The sequence below is a fragment of the Macaca thibetana genome, chromosome 5 (assembly GCF_024542745.1).
Source record: "Macaca thibetana thibetana isolate TM-01 chromosome 5, ASM2454274v1, whole genome shotgun sequence".
Classification (NCBI taxonomy): domain Eukaryota; kingdom Metazoa; phylum Chordata; class Mammalia; order Primates; family Cercopithecidae; genus Macaca; species Macaca thibetana.
Genome location: NC_065582.1, coordinates 61,674,566 through 61,701,431, shown reverse-complemented (window position 1 = coordinate 61,701,431; position 26,866 = coordinate 61,674,566). Strand labels below are relative to the sequence as shown.

Genomic DNA, 26,866 nt, shown 5'->3' with positions numbered 1-26,866 from the left:
GGATCTTCTAATGTAAAAGCAAACAGAAAGTGGCAGTCTGGGTGTAGAGGGATGGTAAAGAAGGCATCCTTCAGGTCAAGGACAGTGAAATGGGTGGTGTCAGGGGGAACACGCGAGAAGAATGTATATAGATCAGGAACAACTGGAAAGGTAGGAACTACTGCCTCATTGATGAGGCGTAGGTCCTGTACAAGATGACAGGCCCCAGAGCTTTTCTGTACAGGTAGGATAGGAGTATTGCATGGTGAGTTGGCGGGAACTAGAATGTGCTGTCGGAGCAGGCGTGTAATGATAGGTTTTAATCCCTATCGATGTTCAAGGGAGATAGGGAACTGGGGTCTAGAGGGAAACTTGGAAGGGTCTTTTAGCCGGATGCGGACCGGAGTATGGTGCTGGGCAATGATTGGGATGGAGGTGTCCCACACCTTAGGGTTAATGGGGACTGGAAACGGGAGTGGGGGGTCAGCCTGGCAGGGTTTGTCAGGTGAGAGAAGGAGGAAGAGGAACGCAAGGTGTGGGGAGGAGTTGGGTTGGAAGTGAACTGAGGCCCCTAGCTTGGAGAGGAGATCTCTTCCTAACAAGGGGACTGGGCACGAAGAAATGATAAGAAATGAGTGTGAGAAGAGGGAGCCATCCAAGCGGCAAGACAGAGGAGGAGTCTGGCGGTACGTGGAGGGAGTGCCATAAATTCCCATGACCGTGACAGTGGAGGGGTGGCTGGGGCCACTAAAGGAAGGCAAAACAGAGTAGGTAGCCTCTGTGTCCATGAGGAAAGATAGGGACTTACCCGCTACCTGAAGCATAACCCTGGGCTCGGCGAGAGTAAGAGGGGTTCCCGAGTCTGGGCCTCTTCAATCTTCGTCGGTGTCGAGGAGCTGGAAGGCGCCTCCAATACCTGGAGGAGGGTCGTCACGTGGAGGCGCAGCGACCGTCCTTAGGTCGGGGCAGTCTGACTTCCAGTGGCCCATCTGCCAACAGTTCGGACAGGGGCAAGTTGGCTCCTTTGGGTTAGGGCACTGCCTGGCCCAGTGGCCGTCATTGCTGCATTTGAAGCAGGCACCAGGTGGCGCTCGGGTAGTACCTCTTTTCTGGGAGCTCCTGGAGCCGGCCAGCCTCAGGGCTGCTACCAAGGCCTGGGTTTGGAGTTGTACCTTCTGTTTTAGCCTGGCCTGTCATTGGGCCTCAGCTGCTTCCTCCCTGGAGTTGTAGACCTTGAAGGCCAGTTTGACTAAGTCCTGGATGGGAGTTTGAGGGCCGTCCTCCGCCTTTTTTAACATTTTTTGGATATCGGGGGCCGACTGAGAAATAAAGTATGAAGCTAAGATGGCTCCTCCTGCAGGGGAGGCAGGGTCAAGGCGGGTGTACTGAATAAGTGACTGTCAGTTGGTTAAGAAAAACAGCCGGATTTTCATCTGAGCCTTGGACTACCTCCTTTAAGTTATTAAAATTGACTGACTTATTGGAGGCTGCCTGCATGCCAGCAAGAAGGCACTGGACCATCATATCTCGGCGGCGGCGGCCTGCCTGACCAACCTGCTAGTCCTAGTTGGGCTCGGCTGAGGGCACCACCTCAGTGCCAACTGGCATGGCGTGGCCTGTTAAATGAACCTGGTCAGCGTGCTGCCTGGCTGCAGCTAGGATACGCTCCCATTCCTCAGGGCACAGGGTTGAGGTCATAACGATATGGGGATCATGCCAGGTGAGGTCATACGCCTGGCACAGGTATCTCAACTTTTTGAAATACTGAGTGGGGTTGGCCGAGAAAGAGCCTACACGCTCTTCAATCTTAGACAGGTCTGCCAGCGAAAATAGCACATGGACCCGGACCACTCCTTCGGCACCTGCCACCTCTCGCAAGGGACACAGGAGGTCGGTCCTGGACCGAGTATGGGCTGAGACAGGCGAGCAAGGGGAGGAGGTGGAGGTAGGGGAGACAGAATCTGTCGGGTTTGCTGGGGCACAGGAGGGGTGGAAGGGAGGGGAGGCAGTGACGAGGACGGGGATAATGGCGGGTCAGGGTAAGGAGAAGGTTGGGTGGGAGACCGAAGGGGTGGCCGGGATAGGGTGTCAGGAGGCTCAGAAAAAGAGGAGGAATCATCCCTCTCCTTGCTCGAGGGAAGAGACTTTGCGAGTAGGACCTGAGCTAACAAGCATTGAGCGCAGAGATCTGGGCGAGAACGCAAGTCCCAAAAGGCTTGAACATAGGCTATCTCGTGCCATTTGCCTAGTCTCTTGCAGAAGTTGGTCAGATCCAAGAGGATGTTAAAGTCTAGAGTGCCTTCTGCAGGCCACTGAGACTGATTATCCAATTTATACTGCGGTCATGCTACCGTGCAGAAGAAAATGAGCCGCTTTTGTTTTAGGTCTTGGCTGAGACTTAAAGTCTGGAAATTAGCCAAGAGGCACCTCAGAGGGGATTTTCGGTTTGGTTTGGACTGGGTCGTTCCCACGGTCCTAAGGCAGGCAGTCCGGTGGCAATGGGAGCATCCTCCCACTGTCATGAGGAATGCGGGGTACGGCAGCTTCCAGGGAGGTTGGACGTCTCCTAGTCCCCGGTGCCAAGGTCACAGTTGACCAGAGGGAGCCCCTGACGTGGCCATGCGTTTCGGACAAGGACTTCCCGGAGGGGGCCTACAGGACAGGGGAAAACTTACCCAGCAGTGATTGAATTGAGTCTTGGATTTGGTGAAACGGCTCCCGGCTCAGAAAGAAGGTCCTGGCTCTGGGAGAGGAGAGCCTGCCCGACCCAGGAAGGGTCCGGGGGAGGGGTCTCCTCCTGGGTTTCGGCACCAAATGTAAAGGTAAACTGAGGCTGGAGCCGAACCGGGAACGAAGACACAAGGCAAATGGCAGTGAGAATAGCCTTTATTAGGACTCGCGAGCGAGGTTCCTCGGTCCAAAGGTGCGGGCCGAGGAAGTCGCACTGAGGGAGGACGGTAGGGGCTTTTTATAGCCCGAGAGGTAGGGAAGCTGGTTGTGCAAACAGGGCCTGGGGGGTCCTGAAACTACTAGGGCAGGAGTTGAGTAAGGGTCATGAGGAAGGGGTCTTTGGAAACTGTCAACCAAAACTGCTGTTCACGAACTTGTTGAATGCAGGTGAGCTGCAGGTCATGGGGGAGTGTGGTTGCCCAGCCAGAACTCTGACACATGTAAGTCTGCGAGTGTGTACAAGGGTGAAGGGAGTCTTTAACAAAAGGCCTGCTATGCCGGGTAACACCGCCATGTTGGGTCTAGATTCCTGCCTAACATCCACCTTGTTCTATATTTGAGATGCTGTTAATCTGTGACCCTACCCCCAACCTTGTCCTTGCAAGAGACATGTGCTGCGGTGACTCAAGGTTTAAAGGATTTTGGCCTGTGCAGGGTGTGCTTTGTTAAAGAAGTGCCTGAAGGCAGCTTACTGGTTAAAAGTCATCACCATTCTCTTAATCTCAAGTACCCAGGGACACTTACACTGCCAAAGGTCGCAGGGACCTCTGCCTAGGAAAGCTAGGTATTGTCCAAGGTTTCTCCCCATGTGATAGTCTGAAATATGGCCTCGTGGGAAGGGAAAGACCTGATCGTCCCCCAGGCTGACACCCCCCAGCCTGACACCCGCGAAAGGTCTGTGCTGAGGAGGACTAGTATAGGAGGAAAGAAGGCCTCTTGGCAGTTGAGATAGAGAAAAGCATCTGTCTCCTGCCCGTCCCTGGGCAATGGAACATCTCGGTGTAAAACCAGATTGTTGTTCTGTTTACTGAGAAAGGAGAAAACCGCCTTAGGGCGAAAGGTGGGACTTCCTAGCAATGCTGCTCTTTATGCACTAAAAAGGTTTATGGAGATGTTTGCATATGCATATCAAGGCACAGCACTTTTCCTTAAACTAATATCACAGAGATCTTTATTCACATTTCTTACTGCTTACCTTCTCCCTATGATGATCCTATTATCCTGTCACTTCCCTTTTTCTAAGACGGTAAGGATAATTATCAATAAATACTAAGGGAACTCAGAGACCGGTGCCAGCTTAGGTCCCCTGGGCCCACCTTTTCTTTCTCTATACTTTGTCTCTGTGTCTCATTTCTTTTCTCAAGTCTCTGGTTCCACCTAAGGAGAAACGCCCACAGATGTGGAGGGGCAGGCCACTCCTTCAAAGAGGTTGTCAGGCAGTCAGGCAGCAGGTCATTATTAAGACCGATAACTTCAAGCATCGATTAAATCCATCATTTTGGAACTGTGAAATGTGTAAAGTGATCAGCTACAAAGAGCCAAATATAGAATTCTGAAGATACAGAATGTGGTGGCTTGGCTGCTGCAACAGGCAAAGCAGCAGCCTGGGTTTCTCCGGCCCGTCACTCGAACCCACCGGCTCATCACCGCAAGGTGCGGCCAGATGCCCTTTATCTTACCTTGGGAGCGAATCTCCTCGGTTCACACAACCCGGCCACCGGCTCCTACCGCGCTGGCACCCCTCTGGCAGCGAGGGTTCGTCCCAGTGCGGGTGACGCCCGGAAAGGAGCCAGTCCCAACAGCGCAGGAGGCTGAGGGGTCCCTCTACCAGGATTCGCTCACCTGCTTCCAGGTGTGTCGCCTAACAGCGGCTCCCGTTCACCTTCGATCCGCAGGTCCGCCATAGTTACAGTCCCTACAAGGCGTCTTGCGCCCAACTCTCGCGACACCTGCTTTCTCACATTCTGGGTGGCGTGAAGCTGGCAAAACAAGCCTGCAAGTGCGCGTGCGCACCTGACGGTCGGACGTGAGCGGAACGCCCCGAGGTCATAGGCGGGGTCACGCGGAAGGCTGGACAGCGCAGGGCGAAAGAAGCAGCAGGGCAAGGGAGCCTTCTCCCTCAGTAGGCTCTTCCCATTCTGAGGGGGAGGAAGAGCCGAGGCGAGCTCGGGGCGTGTCCAAACTGCCGCCCCGCCCCGCTCCGCCCCGCGCTCGTCTTCGTCTCTCCGCTTCGCCTTCCATTTGGATTCCTGGAAAGGTTACCCGACCCGCGGTTGGGGCTCTGACCAAAGTCGAGTCCTCGAAAGGGAGCCTGGAAAGCGGCGGTGCTGGGAGGCCCGGCCAGCTCAATCGCGGGCTTCTGCCTGACGGCCGGTAGGTAGCCGGCCGGGTTAAGTAGCAGGCGCGCTAAGAGCTCCCCGCGCCTCTTAGCGCGTCGTGTACGTGCCGGGAGGCAGGGACCTGGGACGCGGAGCTAGGCGGGAGACTCGCGGGTCAGGGACGTGGAGTGAGGCAGGGGCGAGAGACAAGGCTGGAGTCCGCGGCGCGCTCCGGAGGGCCGAGGTGATGGGGGCGAGCGGGTGGGCAGTCCCTTCCCCCCGTGAAAGGTAGAGCTGCCTTCCAGCTCTCTTCTCTAGGTCGGCTAAATGCAAGGGCACATTACCTGGAGGGCTTGTCAAAGCCAGTACTGAAGGTGGGATCCGCTGCTTGTAAGCTGCAGGTTGCCGGATGCGCACCCCAACGGCGGCTGCGCCTACGGGGGCCTCAGCCTTGCAAAATCTCACTCAGAAGAGCCTGCTGCTGAAACGTGGAGGTTGAAAAAGGCACAGCACCTGCCTAGCAATGACCAGCTCCTTTCGTCACAAGGAAGATGACATTTTTAGAAAACATGTCATGGGTTTTCACGAGATCTCCATGTTTATTTCCTGGTAGTTATGTATTAACATCTTATCTTTACTATTAGGCTTGTAGGCTAGCTGGTGTCAGTAGTCATTCTGTGTCTCATAAATTACCGTTTTATTAGCGCCAGATACATTGTCATGTAATTTCATTTGATCACAACTGAAATAGGCAAAGCAGACACATTTCTATTTTACCGAAAATTAAGATCCAGACAAGTTAAACCTAGAGTCACTCGGTGTGGAAGTGGCAAAGTTGGAAACCAAACTTAATTTTTTAAATTAATATTTATGAGCATTTACCCAATGCTAGGTCGTATACTAGTTGCACAGTCGTGTATGATATATGACATCACTTCTGATCTTTGTGTCATTTTTGACCTTGTGTGTATCAACCAGGCACGGTCAACTGGTGAACACCTAAACTTGAAACGTGCAGGCCGGGTGCGGTGGCTCACGCCTGTAATCCCAGCACTTTGGGAGGCCGAGGCGGGCGGATCATGAGGTCAGGAGATCGAGACCATCCTGGCTAACACGGTGAAACCCCGACTCTACTAAAAATACACCAAAAAAAAGAAAATTAGCCGGGCTTGGTGGCACGCACCTGTAGTCCCAGCTACTCAGGAGGCTGAGGCAGGAGAATCCCTTGAACCCAGGAGGCTGAGGCTGCAGTGAGCCGAGATCGTGCCACTGCACTCCAACCTGGGCAAGAGAGCGAGACTCTGTCTCAAAAAAAAAATAAATAAAAACCTTGAAACGTACTATTCAGAAATACCATCTAAATCAAGACCTATTTGCACTTGGATTCAGTCTTGTAGATTCATTTGTAACAGTTCACAAAAACAAGTCAGATTTGTATTATTGGTTCCAAGAAGATACATAGGTAGAAAAGTTAGTATTTTCTTGCCATAATGTCGCTTTACTATATTGTCTATATTGTCTTTTTTAATTCCTGGGGGCTAGCAATGTATGGCACATATATAGTGGACAAGGGGATTTTTAACCAGTATAGCAGTAGGCAGAATGGTTCCTAGATAAATATACGTTGGATGAATGCTCATTGAATTACCTCATCTAATCCTTACAACAATCCTCTGAGGTGGGAATTGTCTCATGTATACAAGGAAATGGAAGGCAGGGAGATTAAGTAACTTGCCCACAGTCATACAGCTAACAAGCAACAGAGCTAGAATTCAAGAAACGCAGGACTCCTGGTTCTAAAACCTGTGCTCTTTACCACCAGGCGTCTTAAGGGGAAAAAATGGCAAAGCAGCAAGCAGGATCTTTCCTCATATCTCATAAATATATAGTAGATATTCAGTTTTTATATAAGTGAAATAATTGGCTATCATGTATCAGGGCAGATATTACTTTCTGTTTATAGGTTAAAGTGGCCTACTCAAGGTCATACAGCTAGTAGAGGAATCCCAGTCCTCTGACACTGCTCTTTTCCATTGGTGCCTCCAAGTGATGACTTCAGACCACAAAAGCACATGGGATGAGTACATACACAGCTGGTGAAATCTAAGTAAGCTTAGTGTATTGTACCAGTAGAAAAAAAAAAAAAAAATGTTTCTTAGGAACACATAGCATCCAAACAAAGTAAACATTTAAACATATATGTGTGTATGTATATATATATATGTTTGTTTTTTTTAATAAAGCCCATGGAAAAGAGGAGCTAAATTTGAAGAGATTAGATTATTTCTTGAATGTTTCACACGAGAATATGAGACAGTCCAGTTGGTGGATTTCCTTAGGTGACTGCCCAGGATAGTTACCCACACCCGTTTCAAACAAACAAACAAGCTTCCTATTTTGTTACTCTTGTTCAGTGTAAGATTAAAAGGAATTATATTTGTTGAATTATATTTGTGAAGCTAGGGAGGTAGATTTTACCAGTGGATATCTGAGGTATCTAAACCCTTTTTTAGCTGCTTAAACTTGTATAGACATTATTTATAAGTAAAGTTACAAGATAAAACTTGAAGTCTCTTTTTTTTTAGGTAAGGGAATAAGTTCTTGTACATGGTAATATTTTTTAAATTTTCATTTATGCCTTTGAGATATATATCACCAATGTAAAGATAAAAGTCCAGAAAAAAATTAGTATTGCATTGTTAAATACTTAGATACCAGATTGACAGGAAATAAAAGTACTAGATAGCATAATAAATGATGAGTGTCACTTTAGCAACTCATTTCTAGGGAAGACTTTTTAGTTCTTGGTACTGTACTAGAACTTCTATTTTTATTTCCCTTTGCTTTTCCCTGTCACATTGATAATTGGGTCATTTTGGCTTGATATATACTTCAAAAATGGGTTCTATTTCTGCAGAAGCTCGTTGTTGTCTGTCCAGCCTGAAGCAGGGACTTTTAAGTATCTGGCATGGCTCCAGATGGTGCCTCATTTTGGTAATTTAGAGTTATGTTCACCCTGGGCTTGGATTTTTATCTGTTCATGGTGGCACTGAATACCCTGGACCCAGCCAACCCTGTCTAGAAAAACTTACGTGTTTAGAAAGTTCCACAAAACCTGTCTTTTATGTTGTTCTTGGAGCTGAAATGGAATTTAAGAAGATTTGTGTAATCCCACACCCTAGAACCAAATTTATACTAACCTGTATGTGTGTTTGATTTACTTTCTGTTCCTCATTTATTAGTTGTTTATTAGTAGGTAAATATAGTAAGGAATATGCTGTGTCTAAGTTTGGAGTGCTGACTTTTGTGGCACAGGGAATAAAAGTGATTTGGGAAGGTTTTCTTTTTATTTTTTCTTTTTGAGACGGACTTTTGCTCTCGTCGCCCAGGCTGGAGTGCAGTGGCGCGATATCAGCTCACTGCAGCCTCTGCCTCCTGGGATCAAGGGATTCTCCTGCCTCAGTCTCCCAAGTAGCTGGGTTTACAGGTGCCCACCACCACACCTGGCTAATTTTGTATTTTTAGTAGAGACGGGGTTTCTCCATGTTGGTCAGGCATGTGTCCAACTCCCAAACTCAGGTGATCCGCTTGCCTCAACCTGCCAAAGTGCTGTGATTACAGGCATGAGCCACTGGGAACGTTTTCTAGTTTGGGTAGAAAACTGGAAATAAGTAAACAATTTAGGCAAATAATAAATATAGTACTTTACAAAAATATTTGAAAAGTTCATCGTTCTTAGGTCCTTTCTTGCTTCCTTTGCAACTTTCTAACTCCATATTTTTGCCTTACCTTGGTTTTATCTACCAATCTAGAAGAATATCAAAGTTTAGGAAAATGGAGCATCTCATGAGCAGTATATTACTTTTCTTCTTACTCTAAAATATAGGTGTTGTTTTTTGTTGTTGTTGGGTTTATTTATTTGTTTATTTATTTTGGAGACAAGATTTTGCTCTGTTGCCGAGGCTGGCGTGCAGTGGTGCAACCATGCTCACTGTTGCCTCAACTTCCCAGGCTTACACAGTCCTCCCACTGCAGCCTCCTGAGTAGCTGGGACTACAAGTGTGCACCACCACACCTGGCTAGATTTCAAAATTTTTTTGTAGAGACAGGGTCTCATTGTGTTGCCAGGGCTTGTCTTGCACTCCTGGGCCCAAGCAGTCCTGTTTTTGGCCTCCCAAAGTGCTGGGATTACAATCATGAGCCACTGTGCCTGGCCAGGATTTTTTTTTTAAAAGACGAGGTCTCACTATGCTGCCCAGGCTGGTTTCAAACTCCTGGTCTCAAGCAATCCTCCCTTCTCAGCCTCCCAAAGTGCTAGGATTACAGATGTGAGCCACCACATCCAGCCTAGCCAGGATTTTTAATTAAATTTTATTTTACTATCGTGGATTCCACTTATTGTTATTGATGCCATGGATGTTACAAAGGAAGATGATGCCCCTGTTTCATTTCATGCCGCTGTTAAGAAAATAAGTGGGCCAAGTGCGGTGGCTCATGCCTGTAATCCCAGCACTTTGGGAGGCCAAGGCGGGCAGATCACCTGAGGTCAGGAGTGTGAGACCAGCCTGACCAACATGGAGAAACCCCGTCTCTACTAAAAATACTAAATTAGCCAGGCATGGTGGCGGATGCCTGTAATCCCAGCTACTCGGAAGGCTGAGGCAGGAGAATTGCTTGAACCTGGGAGACAGAGGTTGTGGTGAGCCAAGATTGCACCGTTGCAGTCCAGCCTGGGCAACAAGAGTGAAACTCCGTCTCAAAAAAAAAGAAAAGAAAAGAAAGAAAATAAGTGACCTATAATATAATGCAAAAGGCAGTGAAGTCCTAGCTGGGTGCAGTTGCTCATGCCTGTAATCTCAGGACTTTGAGAGGCTGAGGTGGGAGGATTGCTTGAGCTCAGGAGTTCGAGACCAGCCTGGTCAATATAGCAAGACCCTCATCTCTACAAAAAATAAATTAGGCTGGGCATGGTGGCTCACGCCTGTAATCCCAGCACTTTGGGAGGCCAAGGTGTGTGGATCAGCTGAGGTCGGGAGTTTGAGACCAGCCTGGCCAACATGGTAAAACCCCGTCTCTACTAAAAATACAGAAGTTAGCCAGAAGTGGTGGTACATGCCTGTAATCCCAACTACTTGGAAGGCTTAGGCAGGAGAATTGCTTGAACCTGGGAGGCGGAGTTTGCAGTGAGCTAGATGGCGCCACTGCACTCCAGCCTGAGTGAGAAGAGCCAGACTCCGTCTCAAAAAAAAGAAGATACAGAAATTAGCCAGGCAAGGAAGGTGGCCTGTGTGCCTGTGGTCCCAGCTACTCTAGAGGCTGCACTGGGTGGATTACTTGAACCTAGGAGCTAGAAGGTTGAGGCTGCAGTGAGCCATGATTGTCCCACTCACACTCAAGCCTGGGCAACAGAGCAAGACCCTGTCTCAAAAAAAAAAAAGACAACGAAGTCTTGCATTCCAATGACATGCCACTGTTCTGTTGCACTTTAATAAATGTATACAAAAGATATATTGATGCTGTATATTTTAACAATTCCAGGAAGACCCAGGGAATAGAATAATTAAAATTATTATCACCTAGAATTATCTTTACTCATGCCATAGCACTCCCACCTGCCCCCCCCACCCCCCCCCCCCCACTCCCCTGGTAGGAAAATGTGAAGAAAGTAAGTATATCTGAAGAGTTGACTTTTTTTTTTTTTTTTTTTTTTTTTTTTTTTTTTGGAGACAGAGTCTTGCTCTGTGTATCCAAAGTCTTACTAAGTATATCCAAAGAGTTGGCTTTTTTGTTGAGGGGGCAGAGTCTTGCTCTGTCGCCCAGGCTGGAGTGCAGTGGTGTGATCCTGGCTCACTGCAACCTCCGCCTCCCCAGTTCAAATGATTCTCCTGCCTCAGCCTCTCGAGTAGCTGGGACTACAGACGCCCGCCACCACGCCCGGCTAATTTTTTGTATTTTTAGTAGAGATGGGGTTTCTCCATGTTAGCCAAGATGGTCTCGATCTCCTGACCTCGTGATCCGCCCGCCTCGGCCTCCCAAAGTGCTGGGATTACAGGTGTGAGCCACCACACCTGGCCTAAGAGTTGGCATCTTATTTGGAATATGTAACACTAGTCAGAATTTTGGTAAAGAATAATCTATTCCATTTCCACTCCAACTGGGTGTACTTCGGTTCCCAGTTCTGACACTAACCACCTAGAGTTAATGCAGACCCCACAAGTTAAGGGCTCAGTTCTTCAGATGCACTTCAGGGTTCTCCAGGCCTCTCATCCTTCTGACCAACTTGGCTAAAAATTTAGGAGTTCCTGAGAGCCCTGTGGGTCTAATTTGCTAGAATGACTCAGAACTCAGGAAACAGCTATATTTATGATTATAGGTTATTATAAAGTATACAACTCAGGAACAGCCCAACGGAGAGAAACATGAGGCAAGGTATGGGAATGAATGTGGAACTACCTGGCCTCTTCCTATGTACTCACGGAGCATCTCCTTCCCGACACATCAAGGTGTTCATCAACCAGAAAGCTCCACTAAAGTTTAGTGTCCAGAATTTCTACTGGAGTTTCATTAATAGGCATGATTGATTGAATCTTTGGCCATGTGATTGAACTCACTTTCCAGCTCCCTTTCCCTCTGGAGGTCAGAGGGTCCCAAAGTTCCTTTCTGGTGGCCAGCCCTGATTCTGAAACTTTCAGGGGGCCCACAGGGAGTTGCTTGTTTAGCATAACAGATACTCATCGCTTAAGAAAAACCAAGGGTTTTAGGAAGTTCATGCCAGGAACTGAGGTCAAAGACCAGACATACTCTTTTTTTTGTTTGTTTGGGTTTTTTTGTTTGTTTTTGTTTTTTTGAGACAGAGTCTCGCTCTGGCTAATTTTTGTGTATTTTTTGTAGAGACAGGGTTTCACCATGTTGGCCAGGCTGGTTTTGAACTCCTGACTTCAAGTGATCCACCCGCCTTGGCTTCTCAAAGTGCTGGGATTACAGGCGTGAGCCACCATGCCTGGCCTAGATATACTCTTTATTATTCCACATTGACATGCACTCTACAAGAAAAACACTAGTCAAGCAATTTAAATGTATACTACATATACTTACATGATTGTAATTGCACTAAAGTAGAAAATATATGTAATGAAGACAACATTTCAGAAGTTAGTTTGCCTTTTACCATTTGTTTCATGATTAAAAACCAAAATTCTAAGAGGCAAGTGTTTTTACTTTGTTTTGGTTTTTTTATTCTTGTTTCTGACAAAGGTGTTAAATGAATGAAAATATATAAACATGATTTAGACAATCTTTTCTCTCCCCTTCCCTCCCCACTCGTTTCCTTTCTTTTCTTAGACTGGGTCTCACTCTGTCACCCAGGCTGGAGTGCGGTGGTGTGATCCTGGCTCACTGCATCCTCTGCCTCCTAGGCTCAAGCAATCCTCCTGCCTCAGCGTCCCAAGTAGGTGGGACTACACAGGCACACACCACCACGCCCAGGTAAGTTCTGTACTTTTCATAGAGACAGGGTTTCCCCATGTCACCCAGGCTGGTTTGGAATTGCTGTACTGAAGCGATCCTCTCACCCTCTCACCTCGGTGTCACAAACTACTGGGATTACAGATGTGAGCCACCATGCCTTGTTGATTTAGACAAACTTTCAAAATTTGCTTATAAACAAATGTTTGTTCAAGTCTCTGGAGTTTGGGGGTTTTTTCCCCCATACTGGTAGGAAAATGTGAAGAAAGTAAGTAGGGGCATCAGGTATTGAGGGTGTCACCCCAGATACTCTACTCAAAAGCTGAGAAGTACAATTGGTTTCTCCCAGCGTAGCAGACAGTTTCTAAGGTGGCCCTCAAGATCCTCAAATTCTGATGTTCATATTTTTGTGTGATTCCCTTCCTTGAGTTAGGGCAGAACCCATGATTTGCTTTCTAACCAGTCATATGGCAAAGGTGATTGACTGTCATTCCCATGATGACATTATGTTATATGGCAAAAGTATGGCTCGTGTGGCTCACGCTTACTTTCCTGCTGGCCTTGAAGAAATAGCTGCCATGTTGTGAACTTCCTATGAAGACAGCCATGTGACAGGTAGCTGTGGATAGCCTCCAGGAGCAGAGGCTGGCTTCTGGCTGATGGACAGCAAAAAAAAGAAAAATTGAAGCTCATGGTCCCACAGCCACAAAAAAAATGAATTCTGCCTTCAACCTGAGTAAGCGTGGAAGTGAGTTCTTGTCTCTTCAAGCCTACAGATGAAAATGAAGCCCAGCTGACACCTTGATTGAAGCCAGATGAGATCCTGAAGCAGAAAACCCAAGTAGGCTGGGTTCTTGGAAGGTAATCCTCAAGGAAAAGGGAAGAAGATGGAGGAAACAAACTAGATGCAAGAGATTTGTTCTTCAAATTCTATTCTTTAAAGGTCTTAGTTATTAAAAGCTTCCAACTATTTAAATTATGCAGTAGCCTTTTTTTGAAGAGAATATTAACCTTAAGTTTTGTGGTTTTGTTTTGTTTTGTTTTGTTTTTTGAGACAGAGTCTTACTCTGTCGCCCACACTGGAGAGCAACAGCACTATCATAGCTCACTGCCACCTCACTCTCCCAGGCTCAAGCTATCCTCCCACCTTAGCCTTCTGAGTAGCTGGGACTACAGGCACACACCACTGTGGACCACTGCACCCAACTGTTTATTATTTTTGTGTGATGTGGTCTCACTCTGTCACCCAGACCTGGAGTGCAGTAGCATGATCTTGGCTCACTAGCCTCTGCCAACTCAGTTCAAGCAATTCTCCCACCTCAGCCTCCTAAGTAGCTGAAACTACGGGCATGCACCACCATATATGGCTAGTTTTTTGTATTTATTGTAGAGATGGGATTTCACCATGTTGCCCAGGCTGGTCTTGAACTCCTGGGCTCAAGCGATCCACCCACCTTAGCCTCCCAAAGTGCGGGATTACAGGTGTGAGCCATGGCATCTGGCAAGTTCTGTTCTGAGTTAAATAGTGAACTACTTCTGGCTGGATGCGGTGGCTCACACCTGTAATCCCAGCACTTTGGGAGGCTGAAGAGGGTGGAGGGTGGATCACCTGAGGTCAGCAGTTTGGGACCTGCCTGGCCAACATGGTGAAACCCCATCTCTACCAAAAATACAAAACTCAGCTGGGCATGGTGGTGGACGCCTATAATCTCAGCTACTTGGGAGGCTGAGCCAGGAGAATTGCTTGAACCCAGGAGATGGAGGTTGCAGTGAGCCAAGATCGCTCCATTGCACTCCAACCTAGGCAACAAGAGCGAAAACTCTCAAAAAAAAGAATAGTGAACTACTTCTGCTTACTGACAAAGCTGTCAAAAGGAAAAGAAAGCATCAATTTACTTCCCCTCAGAATTGTATTTGGAGACTCAGATTAACCCCAAATTCTATTTTGTTTTCTCAGTTTTTGTTCTTGTGGTAAAATACACTAACAGAATTTACCATCTTAATAATTTTAACTCTATTGTTCAAAGGTAAGTACATCTATATTGTTGTGCAGCTGTATCACCACCGTCCATCTCCAGTTTTCATCTTGCAAAACTGAAACTCTATACCCATTAAACAATAGCCTTCCCCTTTTCCCGTCCCCCTAGTACTGGGCAACCGTGCTTCTACTTTCTGCCTCTATGAATCTGACTACTCTAGGTATCTTGTTTAAATTGAATCATACAATATTTGTCTTTTTGTGACTGACTTATTTCACTTGGCGTAATGTCCTCTGAGTTCATCCATGTTGTATCATGTGCCAGAAGTTCCTTCCTTTGTATGACTGAATATATTCCTATCGTGTGTTGTTTGTGATTGTTTGTATGTACTTTGCTTATCCATTCATCTGCCAATGGGCAGTAAAAGCTTCCACCTTTTATGTATTTATTTATTACCTAGGAAGTGAGGAAGCTTCTGCCAAATTCTAAATTTTATGGAGGAAAACAAAGCATGGCTGATTAGATAACTAGTGTTTACTTTAGATAGAGTATTAATTTTAGGTCTACTTTATGGCATATAGAATTTCCTTAAAATCAGTATTTGTATTATATTTATGCCTATTTTATAGGGTTGGGATAATTTACTTTTTTATTTTACTTTATTTTATTTTATTTATTTTATTTTGAGACGGAATCTTGCTCTGTCACCCAGGCTAGAGTGCAGTGGTGCAGTCTCGGCTCACTGCAACCTCTGCCTCCCAGGTTCGAGTGATTTTCCTGTCTCAGCCTCCTGAGTATCTGGGATCACAGATATGTGCCACCACACCCAGCTAGTTTTTGTATTTTTAGTAGAGATGGGGTTTTGGCATATTGGCCAAGCTGGTCTTGAACTCCTGACCTCAAGTGATCCGCCTGCCTCAGCCTCGTAAAGTGTTGAGATTACAAGCATAAGCCACCACGTCTGGCCTGTAATTTTAATGTAGTGATTTATAGTTGTATGTTTACATTTATAACAGTGTTATATTTGTGTCATACCTATGATTTATTTGATTTTCTAACCCAGGGGTCAGTAAGCTATGGCCTATTGGTCAACCTGCCTGTTTTTCTATGTCTTTCAAGTTAAGAATAGTTTTTACAGGTGAACATTTGTACCCAATTTCATTATGGGGTACTAACTTTGAATCTCAACTAAGCAAACTCCCAAGAAGAAAAAGTTCATTCTTCTCATTAATTATACATTACAAAAATGTATACTCAGTTATTTTTATGACATTTTGAATTTCCTCAGTGAAAAAAATGTGACTTTTGTTATCTGAAATACCTACATAATATCCTTAACTTTGCCTCTTGTCCTGCAAGGCCTATCATATATACTCTTCGGCCCTTTGTGGAAAACGTTTGCAGGGTCTCTCCTGTAGTCTTCTTATAGCATTCTTTTCAGATACTATTTGAAAACATATTAAAATGGAAACTAAAACTTTTTGTTTATATCATCTATTTATTGTTTTTCCATGAGGAATTCTACTAGGTATCCTACCAGTCATTGGATATACTTAGTATAAGTTGTTTTTAAAATATCCTTCAGCCAGGCGCGGTGGCTCACACCTGTAATCCCAGCACTTTGGAAGACTGAGGCTGGCGGATCACAAGGTCAGGAGATTGAGACCATCCTGGCTAACACGGTGAAATCCCGTCTCTACTAAAAATACAAAAAGTTAACCACATGTGGTGGCGGGCACCTGTGGTCCCAGCTGCTTGGGAGGCTGAGGCAGGAGAATGGTGTGAATCTGGGAGGCAGAGCTAGAAGTGAGCCAAGATCGTGCCACTGCACTCCAGCCTGGCAACAGAGTGAGACTCCATCTCAAAGAAAAAAAATTAAAATTAAAATAAATAAATAATAAAATAGCCTTTAGTTTTTGTGCACCTTAAAGTCAATATTTTCTCCCAATTAGGTATATTATTAAGGTTGTTTTGGAAAAATGTTATTCAGATATAATCAGAAATCTGTTTTAAAAATGAAAATAAAATCTATTTTAAAGACAGTTATAAAAATATTTAGGATAGTACAGATTGAAAAGCTTAATCCTGTAAAGGTAGTAACATGCATAGAACTTTATGATTTTTCACCTTGGGTTTCTGATAGGCTTAACTTTGAAGATATTGGAGGAGTGGCATAGTATAGTAGAAAGATGCATATTGCATTACAAATGAATAAGTCTGCTCAATGTTTGATGTATTCATTTGCAATTCTAATACAAAACTTGCAGGACAGAAGAAACATTTAGAATAAATTTTTTTTATGAATTAGTAATAAACATCTAGGTAGAAAATACAAAGAAAAGGAATCTTATAGTAGTTATCACAAATACTAAATAATTTATTAGTAGCAGAATGTGTGTAGTAAAGATACTTAAGGGATAGCATAAACATTAGTGGAGAAAATAAGCAAAACTGGATTAATGAATAAATAGGTATATCGCTTGATGAGAAGACTAAAAATCACAGTGCTATCGAGTTAATATATAGATTGAACACTATTACATTTTTATTTTTTAAGTCGTGACATAAATTGAATATATATGGAAAACTCATTGTAGAATTTTAAACATGAAAACAACAGTTGTAGTTAATAAGAGCTATTTGAAAGAAATTTAAAACAATATAGATTTTAGAACTTAATCCAAGTTTATAAAAGATTTCTAGTTTTTTTTATTTTTGAAAATTTTTGTGGGTACATAGTAGGTGTATGGATTTATAGATTTCTAGGTTTAAAAAATAGGAATTAGAAAACAGTAGAAAGAAAATGTTCCTGGAAAAATCATTAGTAAAGAGAAGAAAAATACTCCATTTTACAATGACCTCCAATGAGAAAAAGGAATTTCATATTTTAAAGAACTGAATTTGAATACTTTTACAGTGTATTGAGTTCTGGATGTGTGGTTGATTATATAAACATTTAAGCATATAGAATACATGTAAATATAATTTGTTAAGTTAATGGAATGGTAGAAGCTTTTTGCTGTAAATCTGATAAGGACTTAAAATCCTGATTCTATACTAGGTGTAGCACTTAAATTTTCAAAGAGCTGTTCAAGTGCCTTCTATAAACTAATTTAAATTGCATACCAATTATTTCAGGTAAGTATTATCATTACTTCCATTTTACAGATGAATTACAGAAAGGCTAAGTGACTTGTTAAAAGTCTTATAATAAGAATTTGACCCAATTTGGCTCTAGAGTCTGTTCTCTTAGCCACAGTGATATATCACATGTTAAATACAGATGCTCCTCAGCTTATGATATGGTTACATCCTGATAAACCCCATTGTAAATAGAAAATATTGTTAAGTTGAAAATGCACTGAACACTCCGATGGACCTACTGTAAAGCTGAAAAATTGTAAGTTGAACCACTGTAAGTCGAAATGTTCCTCAGTTTATGATGAGGTTACGTTGTATAAATTCATCATAAAGTTGAAACATCAACTTTATGGTAAGTATGTAAGTCAAACTGTTTATTCAAAGTAAATGTAAAATAGTTAAATGTGAACAACCTACAGAATCAATAAAAAAAACCAAATATTTATCATAATAAATATAAATTATCTAAATTTACCTGTTAAGAGAAAAATATGAGGTGGATCTATATACCCTGAATTTGAAAGAGCTTTGCGGATGTTTATAAACAAAAGGAGGAATAGCACTGAAAAAAATAATTAGTAGTTACTCTCTTCCATGTTTAAAAAACATCGAAAAGGCCGGGCACGGTGGCTCACACCTGTAATCCCAGCACTTTGGGAGGCCGAGGCGGGCGGATCACGAGGTCAAGAGATCAAGACCATCCTGGCTAACACGGTGAAACCCCATCTCTACTAAAAATACAAAAATTTAGCCGGGCATGGTTGCAGGCGCCTGTAGTCCCAGCTACTTGGGAGGCTGAGGCAGGAGGATGGCATGAACCTGGGAGGCGGAGCTGGCAGTGAGCCGAGATCACGCCACTGCACTCTAGCCCGGGCGACAGAGTGAGACTCCGTCTCAAAAAAAAAAGAAAAGATACAAAACACCATAAAACGTGTATGTGTATAAGTGGATAGAACAAGGTATTAAAATATTAACAATGGCGACCAGGTGCAGTGGCTCACACCTGTAATCCTAGCACTTTGAAAGGCTGAGGCGGGTGGATCATTTGAGGTCGGGAGTTCGAAACCAGCCTGGCCAACATGACAAAACCCTGGCTCTACTAAAAGTACAAAAATTAGCTGGGTGTGCTTTTGCGTGCCTGTAATCCCAGCTACTTAGGAGGCTGAGACGGGAGAATCACTTGAGCCAAGGAGGCAGAGGTTGCATTGAGCCAAGATTGTGCCACTGCACACCAGCCTGGGTGACAGAGTGAGACTCCCATCTCAAAAAAAAAGGCCAATGGGAGGAGACGAAGAAGTGATGAAGAGAAGCTTCTCCACTTTACTCTGTATAAAATTTTTATATTGTCTTAATTCTGCCCAAAATGTGTTACATTACTTTTGTAATTTTTTAAAAAGTATGTGCAGTGGCTTGAATGTGAAAAGTATGTGCAGTGGCTTGAATGTGTCCCCCATAGTTCACGTGTTGGAAACATAATCCCCAATACAATAGTGTTGGGAGGTGGGTCTTAATAAGAGATGATTAGGTTATGAGGGCTTTATCCTCATGGATGGATTAATATTATTATTTTGGAAGTGAATTAGTTATCTGGAGAGTGGGCTTACTATAAAAGAGTTCAATTCTCTGTTGCTTTCTTATCATGTGATACTTCCCCCATGTTATGATGCAGCAAGGTCCTCACCAAATGTTTACCCCTCAGCCTTGGACTTCCAGCCTGCAGAATTTTAAGAAATAAATTTCTCTTCTTTACAAATTACCCAGCTGGTGTTACTCTGTTATAGCAACACAAAACAGAGCAAGACAGTATGTGTAGGTAAATAAGTAACATCAACAAGAAAAAGATCAGAAAGAGTAGAATCCAAACTGTTAGCACTAGATATGCCTGAAAAGTAAAATTAAAAGTGATAGGAAGGGGGCCAGGTACAGTGGCTCACATTTGTAATCCCAGCACTTTGAGAGGCCAAGGCAGACGGATCACCTGAGCTCAGGAGTTCAAGACCAGCCTGGTGAACATGGTGAAACCCCGTCTCTACTGAAAATACAAAAATTAGCTGGGGATGGTGATGGGTGCCTGTAGTCCCAGCCACTCAGGAGGCTGAGACAGGAGAATTGCCTGAACCCAAGGGGCGGAGGTTGCAGTGAGCTTGGGATCCCGCCACTGTACTCCAGCCTGGGCAACAGCGAGACTCCCTCTCAAAAAAAAAAAAAAAAGTGATTGGAAGGGGATTATTTTCCCCATTTTTACTATACATACCTTCATATTGGTGAATTTAAGAATTTTACAGTGAGCGTTTTTTAATTTAAAAAGAGTATGTAATTATTTTTTCTTTCCTTTCCCTTATATTAATTATCTCTACCTGTGCTTTACCCACTGAGTAGGTAATTTTCAACACATTCACTGGAACATAGTAACGGGTAGATTTCAAGAGGTGTATGATTTTAATGAGATTTGCAATTTAAAGACTTGAGTGCTCCTTGTCATGTAGCTATTGGCTTAAATACATACAGTCTCTAACTTATGATGGTTTGGCTTATGATTGTTTTGACTTTGACCATAAGTTTGTCAGAGTATTAAATGTATATTCCACATACAATTTTTTTTTACTTATGATGGGTTTATTGGGATGCAATCCCATTGTAGGTTGAGGAGCATCTGTATTGCCTTTTTGGTACCTCTTCAAAGATTTTTTTAAATTACCAGAAGAGCCCTTTAGTTGTTACCACATTGCCTTGTTTCATTTTAATCATAGTGTTATTATCTTCTACTCTTACTTATTTTGATAGTTAGATAGATTTTTTTTAATTTTTAATTATTTTCCCTTCACTAAAATCTAAGATCAATGAGAACAAGACCATTCCTTTGTCATTTTTGTGGCACAGGGCCTAAAATAATGATTGGAATATAATAAGCAGTTAATAAATATTTGTTGAATGAAAAAAATCATACATAGTCTTACAAGTTCAGGAACTTATTAACCCACCCAGGGATGGTTCATCTATGGTGAACTGCACTTAGCACTGGATGAATGATAATTTATAGGACTCTAGTAATTAATACCAGTTTATTTATGTATAGTGGTAGACATAAATAGTATAATAACAAAACTGTGTATGCAATACATTTTTTCAAACATTGTTATGTCTAAACCACACATTTATCAAAGAGTCATTGAAGAGCACATGGAAACTGGGAAAAAGAGAGATGGGTGCTTTTAAAAACACTTAATCCTATACTCTGGCTATAGGTTGTCTTGTCTAACAAGTACCTTAGCTAGTAAATGTTTCTTCTTGGTACTGAGAATTATAAGAGGCAGTATGAATGACTTGGTTTTGCTGGTCCAACCATTAAAATAACTTAAATGCCAGCCCAATTGATGGTGAGTTACATTATATACCTAGGCAAACAGAGGATATTAAGTTGGTCTTGCAGGTTATTAAAAAATGAAAAAGTAAAAATAGAAGATAAAACGGATGGTTTCAAAAAAATCTGAAGCAATGGATAAGTACTTCTTAAAGCTCATTGATGGAAATGCAGATTTCCTAAGATCTGAGAAAAAATAATTGAAAAAGGAAATGCAGATTTTCATTTTTCATTTATCTAAGTAGAGTAAACCCTGAATCTGTGTCAGGTTTCACCCACAAATCAAAATCTTACCATTCAGTTTGACAAGATGGAGGTAGATACTTAAAAATCTTTGGAAATATTTGAGAAGATAGATAAATGGTATGCAAGTAGTAGCAGTGATGATTATTTTTCATTCACTGTAATATAGTAGAGGAGGGTGTAGTGTCGTAGTTAGATGTTGAGCTGTGTGCCTGGGATTGAATCTTAGCTATGTTTTCCACCAGTTGTGTGACCTTGAGTAAATTATCTGTGCCTCAGTTTTCTTGTCTGTATAATTGGGATAATAAATCCTTCCTCAAAATTGTTGGTAGGTTTAATGAGAACCTGTGCATGTGTTTGTAGTTCTTAAAATAGTGGTGCCTGGCAGATAATACACTATCACATATTCCCCTACTATTTTTTTCCAGCAAATAGAGGGTACTTATTTCAGCAACTGTACTGAGGATGGGAAGATCCTGCCCTAGAGGAATTCACAGCTTAGTGAAGTTCAAGGGTATACATCTTCTCTCTTTTCAACCCAGCTCTTTTTTTCCCCAAAATCTTGTATTTTGTTTCCAAAGGAATTAATTCAGGAATTTAGTCTGAATCTTTAATTTTACATGATAGTCAAAGAAATGGTTAGAGAATTGACCTGCTGCCTTGAAAAAAATAAAACATTTTAAAAGCATTTTAATTTTGTTTTATAGATGCTTGTTTGCTACTGATGGGTGTGAGCAAGTTAGATATTCTATACCGGAGACTTCTCCTAACAAAACTTTTTATCAGAGGATGGGGAAGGCCAGAAGATCTCAAAAGGCAAGCAATTTTTTTTCCTGAATACTTGTTCTGAATTTGTTGTTTTAATGAACATTTAAAACTTTGTTATAAAATCCCTTACTCTCAAATACAGAGCAATTGTCCAGCAAATTAGACATTAAACTATGTAAAATGTAATTATTTCCTTTTTACTTTTGTCTTTTTAGTTATTTCTCTTAAGTTTTAGCCCATATCATAAATTGTACTATTTTAAAAATAATTCAGATTTTTTAAATAGAGAGCTCTCAGAAACACAGGGTAGATTTTTTACTTCAATAATTATTAAGCTAATAAGAATTGTATGTAGTTTTCAAGGATTGAGTCTTCTTGGGTAACCCGAATTTGTAATGACTTTAAAACTGAAATACACTGTAGCTCATAGGAAAATCTGGACTTAAGAAAATGAATTTTCGGCCAGGATTGGTGACTCACTCCTGTAATCCCAGCACTTTGGGAGACTGAGGTGGGCGGATCACGAAGTCAGAAGTTCCAGACTGACCTGGCCAACATGGTAAAACCGTCTCTACTAAAAATAAAAAAATTGGCCAGGCGCGCTGGCTCACTCTGTAATTCCAGCACTTTGGGAGGCCGAGGCAGGCAGATCACGATGTCAGGAGTTGGAGAACAGCCTGGCTAATGTAGTGAAATCCCATCTCTACTAAAAATACAAAAAATTAGACGGGCATGGTGGCGGACACCTGTAATCTTAGCTACTCGAGAGGCTGAGGCAGGAGAATCGCTTGAACCCGGGTGATGGAGGTTGCAGCGAACCGAGATAGCGCTACTGCACACCAGCCAGGGCGACAGTGTGAGACTCTTGTCTCAAAAAAATAAATACAAAAATTAGCCAGGTGTGGTGGCGTATGCCTGTAATCCCAGCTACTCGGGAGGCTGAGGCAGGATTGCTTGAACCCAGGAGGCAGAGGTTGCGGTGAGGTGAGAGCGGTGAGGTGAGATCGCGCCACTGCACTCTAGCCTGGGTGACAAAGCAAGACTCCGTCTCGGAAAAAAAAAAAAAAGAAAATGAATTTTCAAGATTGGTGCCTTTAATTTTGAGTCTTATATGTATTAATTACTTTCTGAACAATATTATTTCTCACATTTTTCTGAAAAAAGTGTTCAGTTTGGGAAAAAACAGCCTAATCTCTTTCTTTAATGATCAAAATTAAATTTTAATATGGCTTATGAACTGGATTTGCTAATTTTTAATTACTGTTAATCAGTCTCAATTATAATATGCCTAGTAGGTGATATAAAAGATGAATTTTTTCCTTTTTGTCTTCTTTCCCATAATAGACTCTTTGAATTCAGAAAGATGATTGGAAATCGAGAAAGATGCCAGAATCTGGTTTCAAGCGATTATCCAGTACACATTGATAAGGTATTCAAATGAGAGAAAAACAGAAAAACAGAAAAAAAGAATAGATTACATATTGGAGTATAACAACAATAAATACTAAAATATGAGTGCAGTATGGATTTTTCATTTCATATTTAAAGAATACTATTTGTGGGCCGGGCGCAGTGGCTCACGCCTGTAATCCCAGCACTTGGGAGGCGGAGGCAGGTGGATCACCTGAGGTTGGGAGTTCCAGACCAGCCTGACCAACGTGGAGAAACCCCGTCTCTACTTTAAAAAAATACAAATTAGCCGGGCATGGTGGCGCATGCCTATAATCCCAGCTACTCAGGAGGCTGAGGCAGGAGAATCACTTGAACCCGGGAGGTGGAGGTTGCAGTGAGCCAAGATCATGCCATCGCACTCCAGCCTGGACGACAAGAGTGAAACTCCGTCTCAAAAATAAACAAACAAATAATACTATCTGTGCACTAACTGAATGTTGTTAATAACTACGTTCATGTATATTTGGGAGCATATGTTTATTACTTGCCTAATGTATAAAGAAATATTTAGGCTGGATATTTCTGGATCTCATTCTCTGTCTTTAGGCTCAGGAGGGTTAAACTACTCAATGTTACAGAAGAGTAGTGAGTATTAAAGGGGAGTAATCTAGTTGGAGAATCAGCACATAAGAAATAATTAGCAAACAACTGTTAAATAACACCAGGAAAAATATTATAGGATACAGTTAATTCCTGAGAGAATGGTAGAAAGAAAAAGCTATAAAATTAGAGAAGACAAGGATGTTTTTGAAATCTTTTTTTTAAAGGAGGCACCTGGTTTTCTGTAAAATATTTCTAGGTTTATGTAATTGCATACTTTGATGTATTATTGGAGAAGGGATACAAATAGGCAAGCTTCACACATCCCTCACTCCCCTTCAACCAAAGTAACTGTACTTGCATCTCATATGTTTTGGATATCTTTAGATTTCTCTTTTCAAAAGAGTTCGACTGCTAAGAACAAAATTTTATAGATTGAAAACCCCTCCTCTACATCATAGAAGTTCTTTCTGTATCTTCTGAATTAATAACATTTCTCTCTGTACCCTCAAATTTTGCCAAATATTTTTATCCTCTATATTTTTTCTATTAAAAAATTATAAACTTAAAAAAATTTAAAATGTGCCAAGTTAAAAAAAAAATCTCCTTTAATCTCTGCCACTTTCCACTACCTAATTCCATTTCCCTCCCAAGAGTGAATTGCTGTTAAGATTTTGGAATGCATTCTTACTGATCCACTAGCCTTAGTTTTTAAAAACTGAGACAAGGATATCCCAGCACTTTGGGAGGCCGAGGCGAGAGGATCGTGAGGTGAAGAGATCGAGACCACACTGGCCAACATGGTGAAACCCCGTCTCTACTAAAAGAAAAATACAAAAATTAGCTGGGCGTGGTGGCGCGCACTTGTAGTTCCAGCTACTCGGGAAGCTGAGGCAGGAGAATCGCTTGAACCCAGGATACGGAGGTTGCAGTGAGCCGAGATTATGCCACAGCACTCCAGCCCGGCGACAGAGCGAGACTCCATCTCAAAGAAAAAAAAAAAAGCAATGGAGATAAAATTCACCCTTTTACAATATACAATTGAATGGGTTTTAAATTATATTACCAAGATGTGCAGCCATCAACATTGTCACTAATTCTAGAATATTTTCATTGTCCTAGAAAGAAACCCTGTATCCATTAGCTGTCACTTTCCCTTGCCTCTTCCCCCACCTGCTGGCAATCACTAGTGTACCCTCTGTCTCTATGGGTTCTCCTACTGTGGACATTTCTTATAAATGGAATCATGCAATATGTAGCTTTTTTTATCTGGCTTCTTCACTTAGCATAATGTTTTCAAGGTTCATCCATGTTGTAGCATGTGTCAGTACTTCTTTTTAGTTTTGTTTTTTTATTACAGCATCAGAACAAGGAGAACTTAATCCTTTTGTATAGCTAAATAATAATCTATTGTATTGTATACCACAGTTTGCTTATCCATTCATAAATTAATGGACATTTGGGTTGTTTTCACTTTTTGGCTATTATAAATAATGCTGCTATGAATACTCAAGTATGAGTTTTTGTGTGAATGTGTGTTTTTAGTTCTCTTGTGTATACTGAAGGTTTAATTATTGGGTCATATGATGATAACTCTTAAGTTTTTGACGAACTATCAAACTGTTTTCCAAAGTGACTATACTATTTTATATTCCCACCAGCAGTGAATAAACATTCTGATTTTGCCATATGCACCAACTTTGTACTTCTCCAAGTCATCATAGTGGGTATAAAAGTATTTCCTTGTGGTTTTGACCACGCCCTAATGGCTGTGAGGCTGAACATCTTTTCAAGTGTGAATTGGCCATTTGTATACCTTCTTTGGAGAACTGTCTTTTCAAACCTTTGCTCCTTTTTACATTGAGTTCTCCATCTTTTTATTGTTGGGTTGTATCTTGCTTAATTTTAAAATCCATGTTATGTATAATATGTGTAATTCTGAAATTGTCTTTTCTTACCAAGTTGCCAGCTATCAGAACACTAATTTGTTGCACTATTTTTCCCTTTAACATTAGTTTGTTCTGCTTCCTTTATTAATAATTAATAATGGGCTGGGCGCGGTGGCTCCATCTCAGCACTTCTGGAGGCTGAAGTGGTGGATCATTTGAGGTCAGGAGTTCAAGACCAGGCTGGCCAACATGGTGAAACCCCGTCTCTACTAAAAATACAAAACTTAGCTGGGCATGGTGGTGCATGCCTCTAATCCCAGCTACTTGGGAGGCGGAGGCAGCAGAATTGCTTGAGCCTAGGAGGCAGAGGTTGCAGTGAACTGAGATCATGCCTCTGTACTCAAGTCTGGGCAATAGAGTGAGACCCTGTCTAAAAAAAAAAAAATTAATAATGTATTAGTTTGTGCTGCTGCTTTATCAAATAACTTATTCTCGTAAAATACATAAAAGGGTTGAGTGCAATGGCTTATGCCTGTAATCCCAGCACTTGGGGAGGCCGAGGAGCGTGGATCACTTGAGGTCAGAAGTTCGAGACCAGTCTGGCCAACATGGCAAAACCCCATCTCTACTAAAAATACAAAAAAATTAGCCAGGCATGCTGGTACATGCCTGTAGTCCCAGCTACTCAGGAGGCTGAAGCAGGAGAATTACTTGAATCTGGGAGGCAGAGGTTGCAGTGAGCCAAGATAGCACTCACTGCACTCCAGCCTGGGTGACAGAGCAAGACTCAAAAAATAAAAAATAAATAAATAAAAATGAATACATAAGAAGAACACTTTAAAACTATACCAATAGGCATAAAAAACTAAATTGGAAAGTTTTTTGGATTAAAAATTCAGTTTTATAGAGATATTATGTCTCCTTAAGCATTTTTAAAAATGTAATACAATTTCAATTAAAGTATTGAACATAGAACCTACATCCATAAAAGCATCCTAAAAT

General features: G+C 42.4%; 2 protein-coding genes across 11 annotated transcripts in view; one reads left to right on the top strand and one right to left on the bottom strand.

Annotated features, from left to right (window-relative positions):
- MFSD8 (major facilitator superfamily domain containing 8) overlaps positions 1-5,505 on the bottom strand; it is a 53,738-nt gene extending 48,233 nt beyond the window's left edge. For 3 of the 4 annotated variants that reach the window (XM_050792026.1, XM_050792028.1, XM_050792029.1), the window contains exon 1: positions 4,552-4,767. In XM_050792026.1, coding sequence (XP_050647983.1) covers positions 4,552-4,613 — 62 coding nt within the window. In that variant the 5' untranslated portion in view covers positions 4,614-4,767. Of the gene's footprint in view, positions 1-4,551; positions 4,768-5,371 lie in introns of those variants that run through there. The other variant, XM_050792027.1, reaches the window with a different exon arrangement.
- The window catches only part of ABHD18 (abhydrolase domain containing 18), a 68,338-nt gene continuing 46,219 nt past the window's right edge, over positions 4,748-26,866 (top strand). Inside the window, exons 1-4 of one of the 7 annotated variants that reach the window (XM_050792030.1) lie at positions 4,771-5,082; positions 12,369-12,512; positions 21,923-22,031; positions 23,328-23,412. In XM_050792030.1, coding sequence (XP_050647987.1) covers positions 21,940-22,031; positions 23,328-23,412 — 177 coding nt within the window. In that variant the 5' untranslated portion in view covers positions 4,771-5,082; positions 12,369-12,512; positions 21,923-21,939. Of the gene's footprint in view, positions 5,083-5,172; positions 5,272-12,368; positions 12,513-21,922; positions 22,032-23,327; positions 23,413-26,866 lie in introns of those variants that run through there. The other 6 variants (XM_050792035.1, XM_050792033.1, XM_050792031.1 and 3 more) reach the window with 6 other exon arrangements.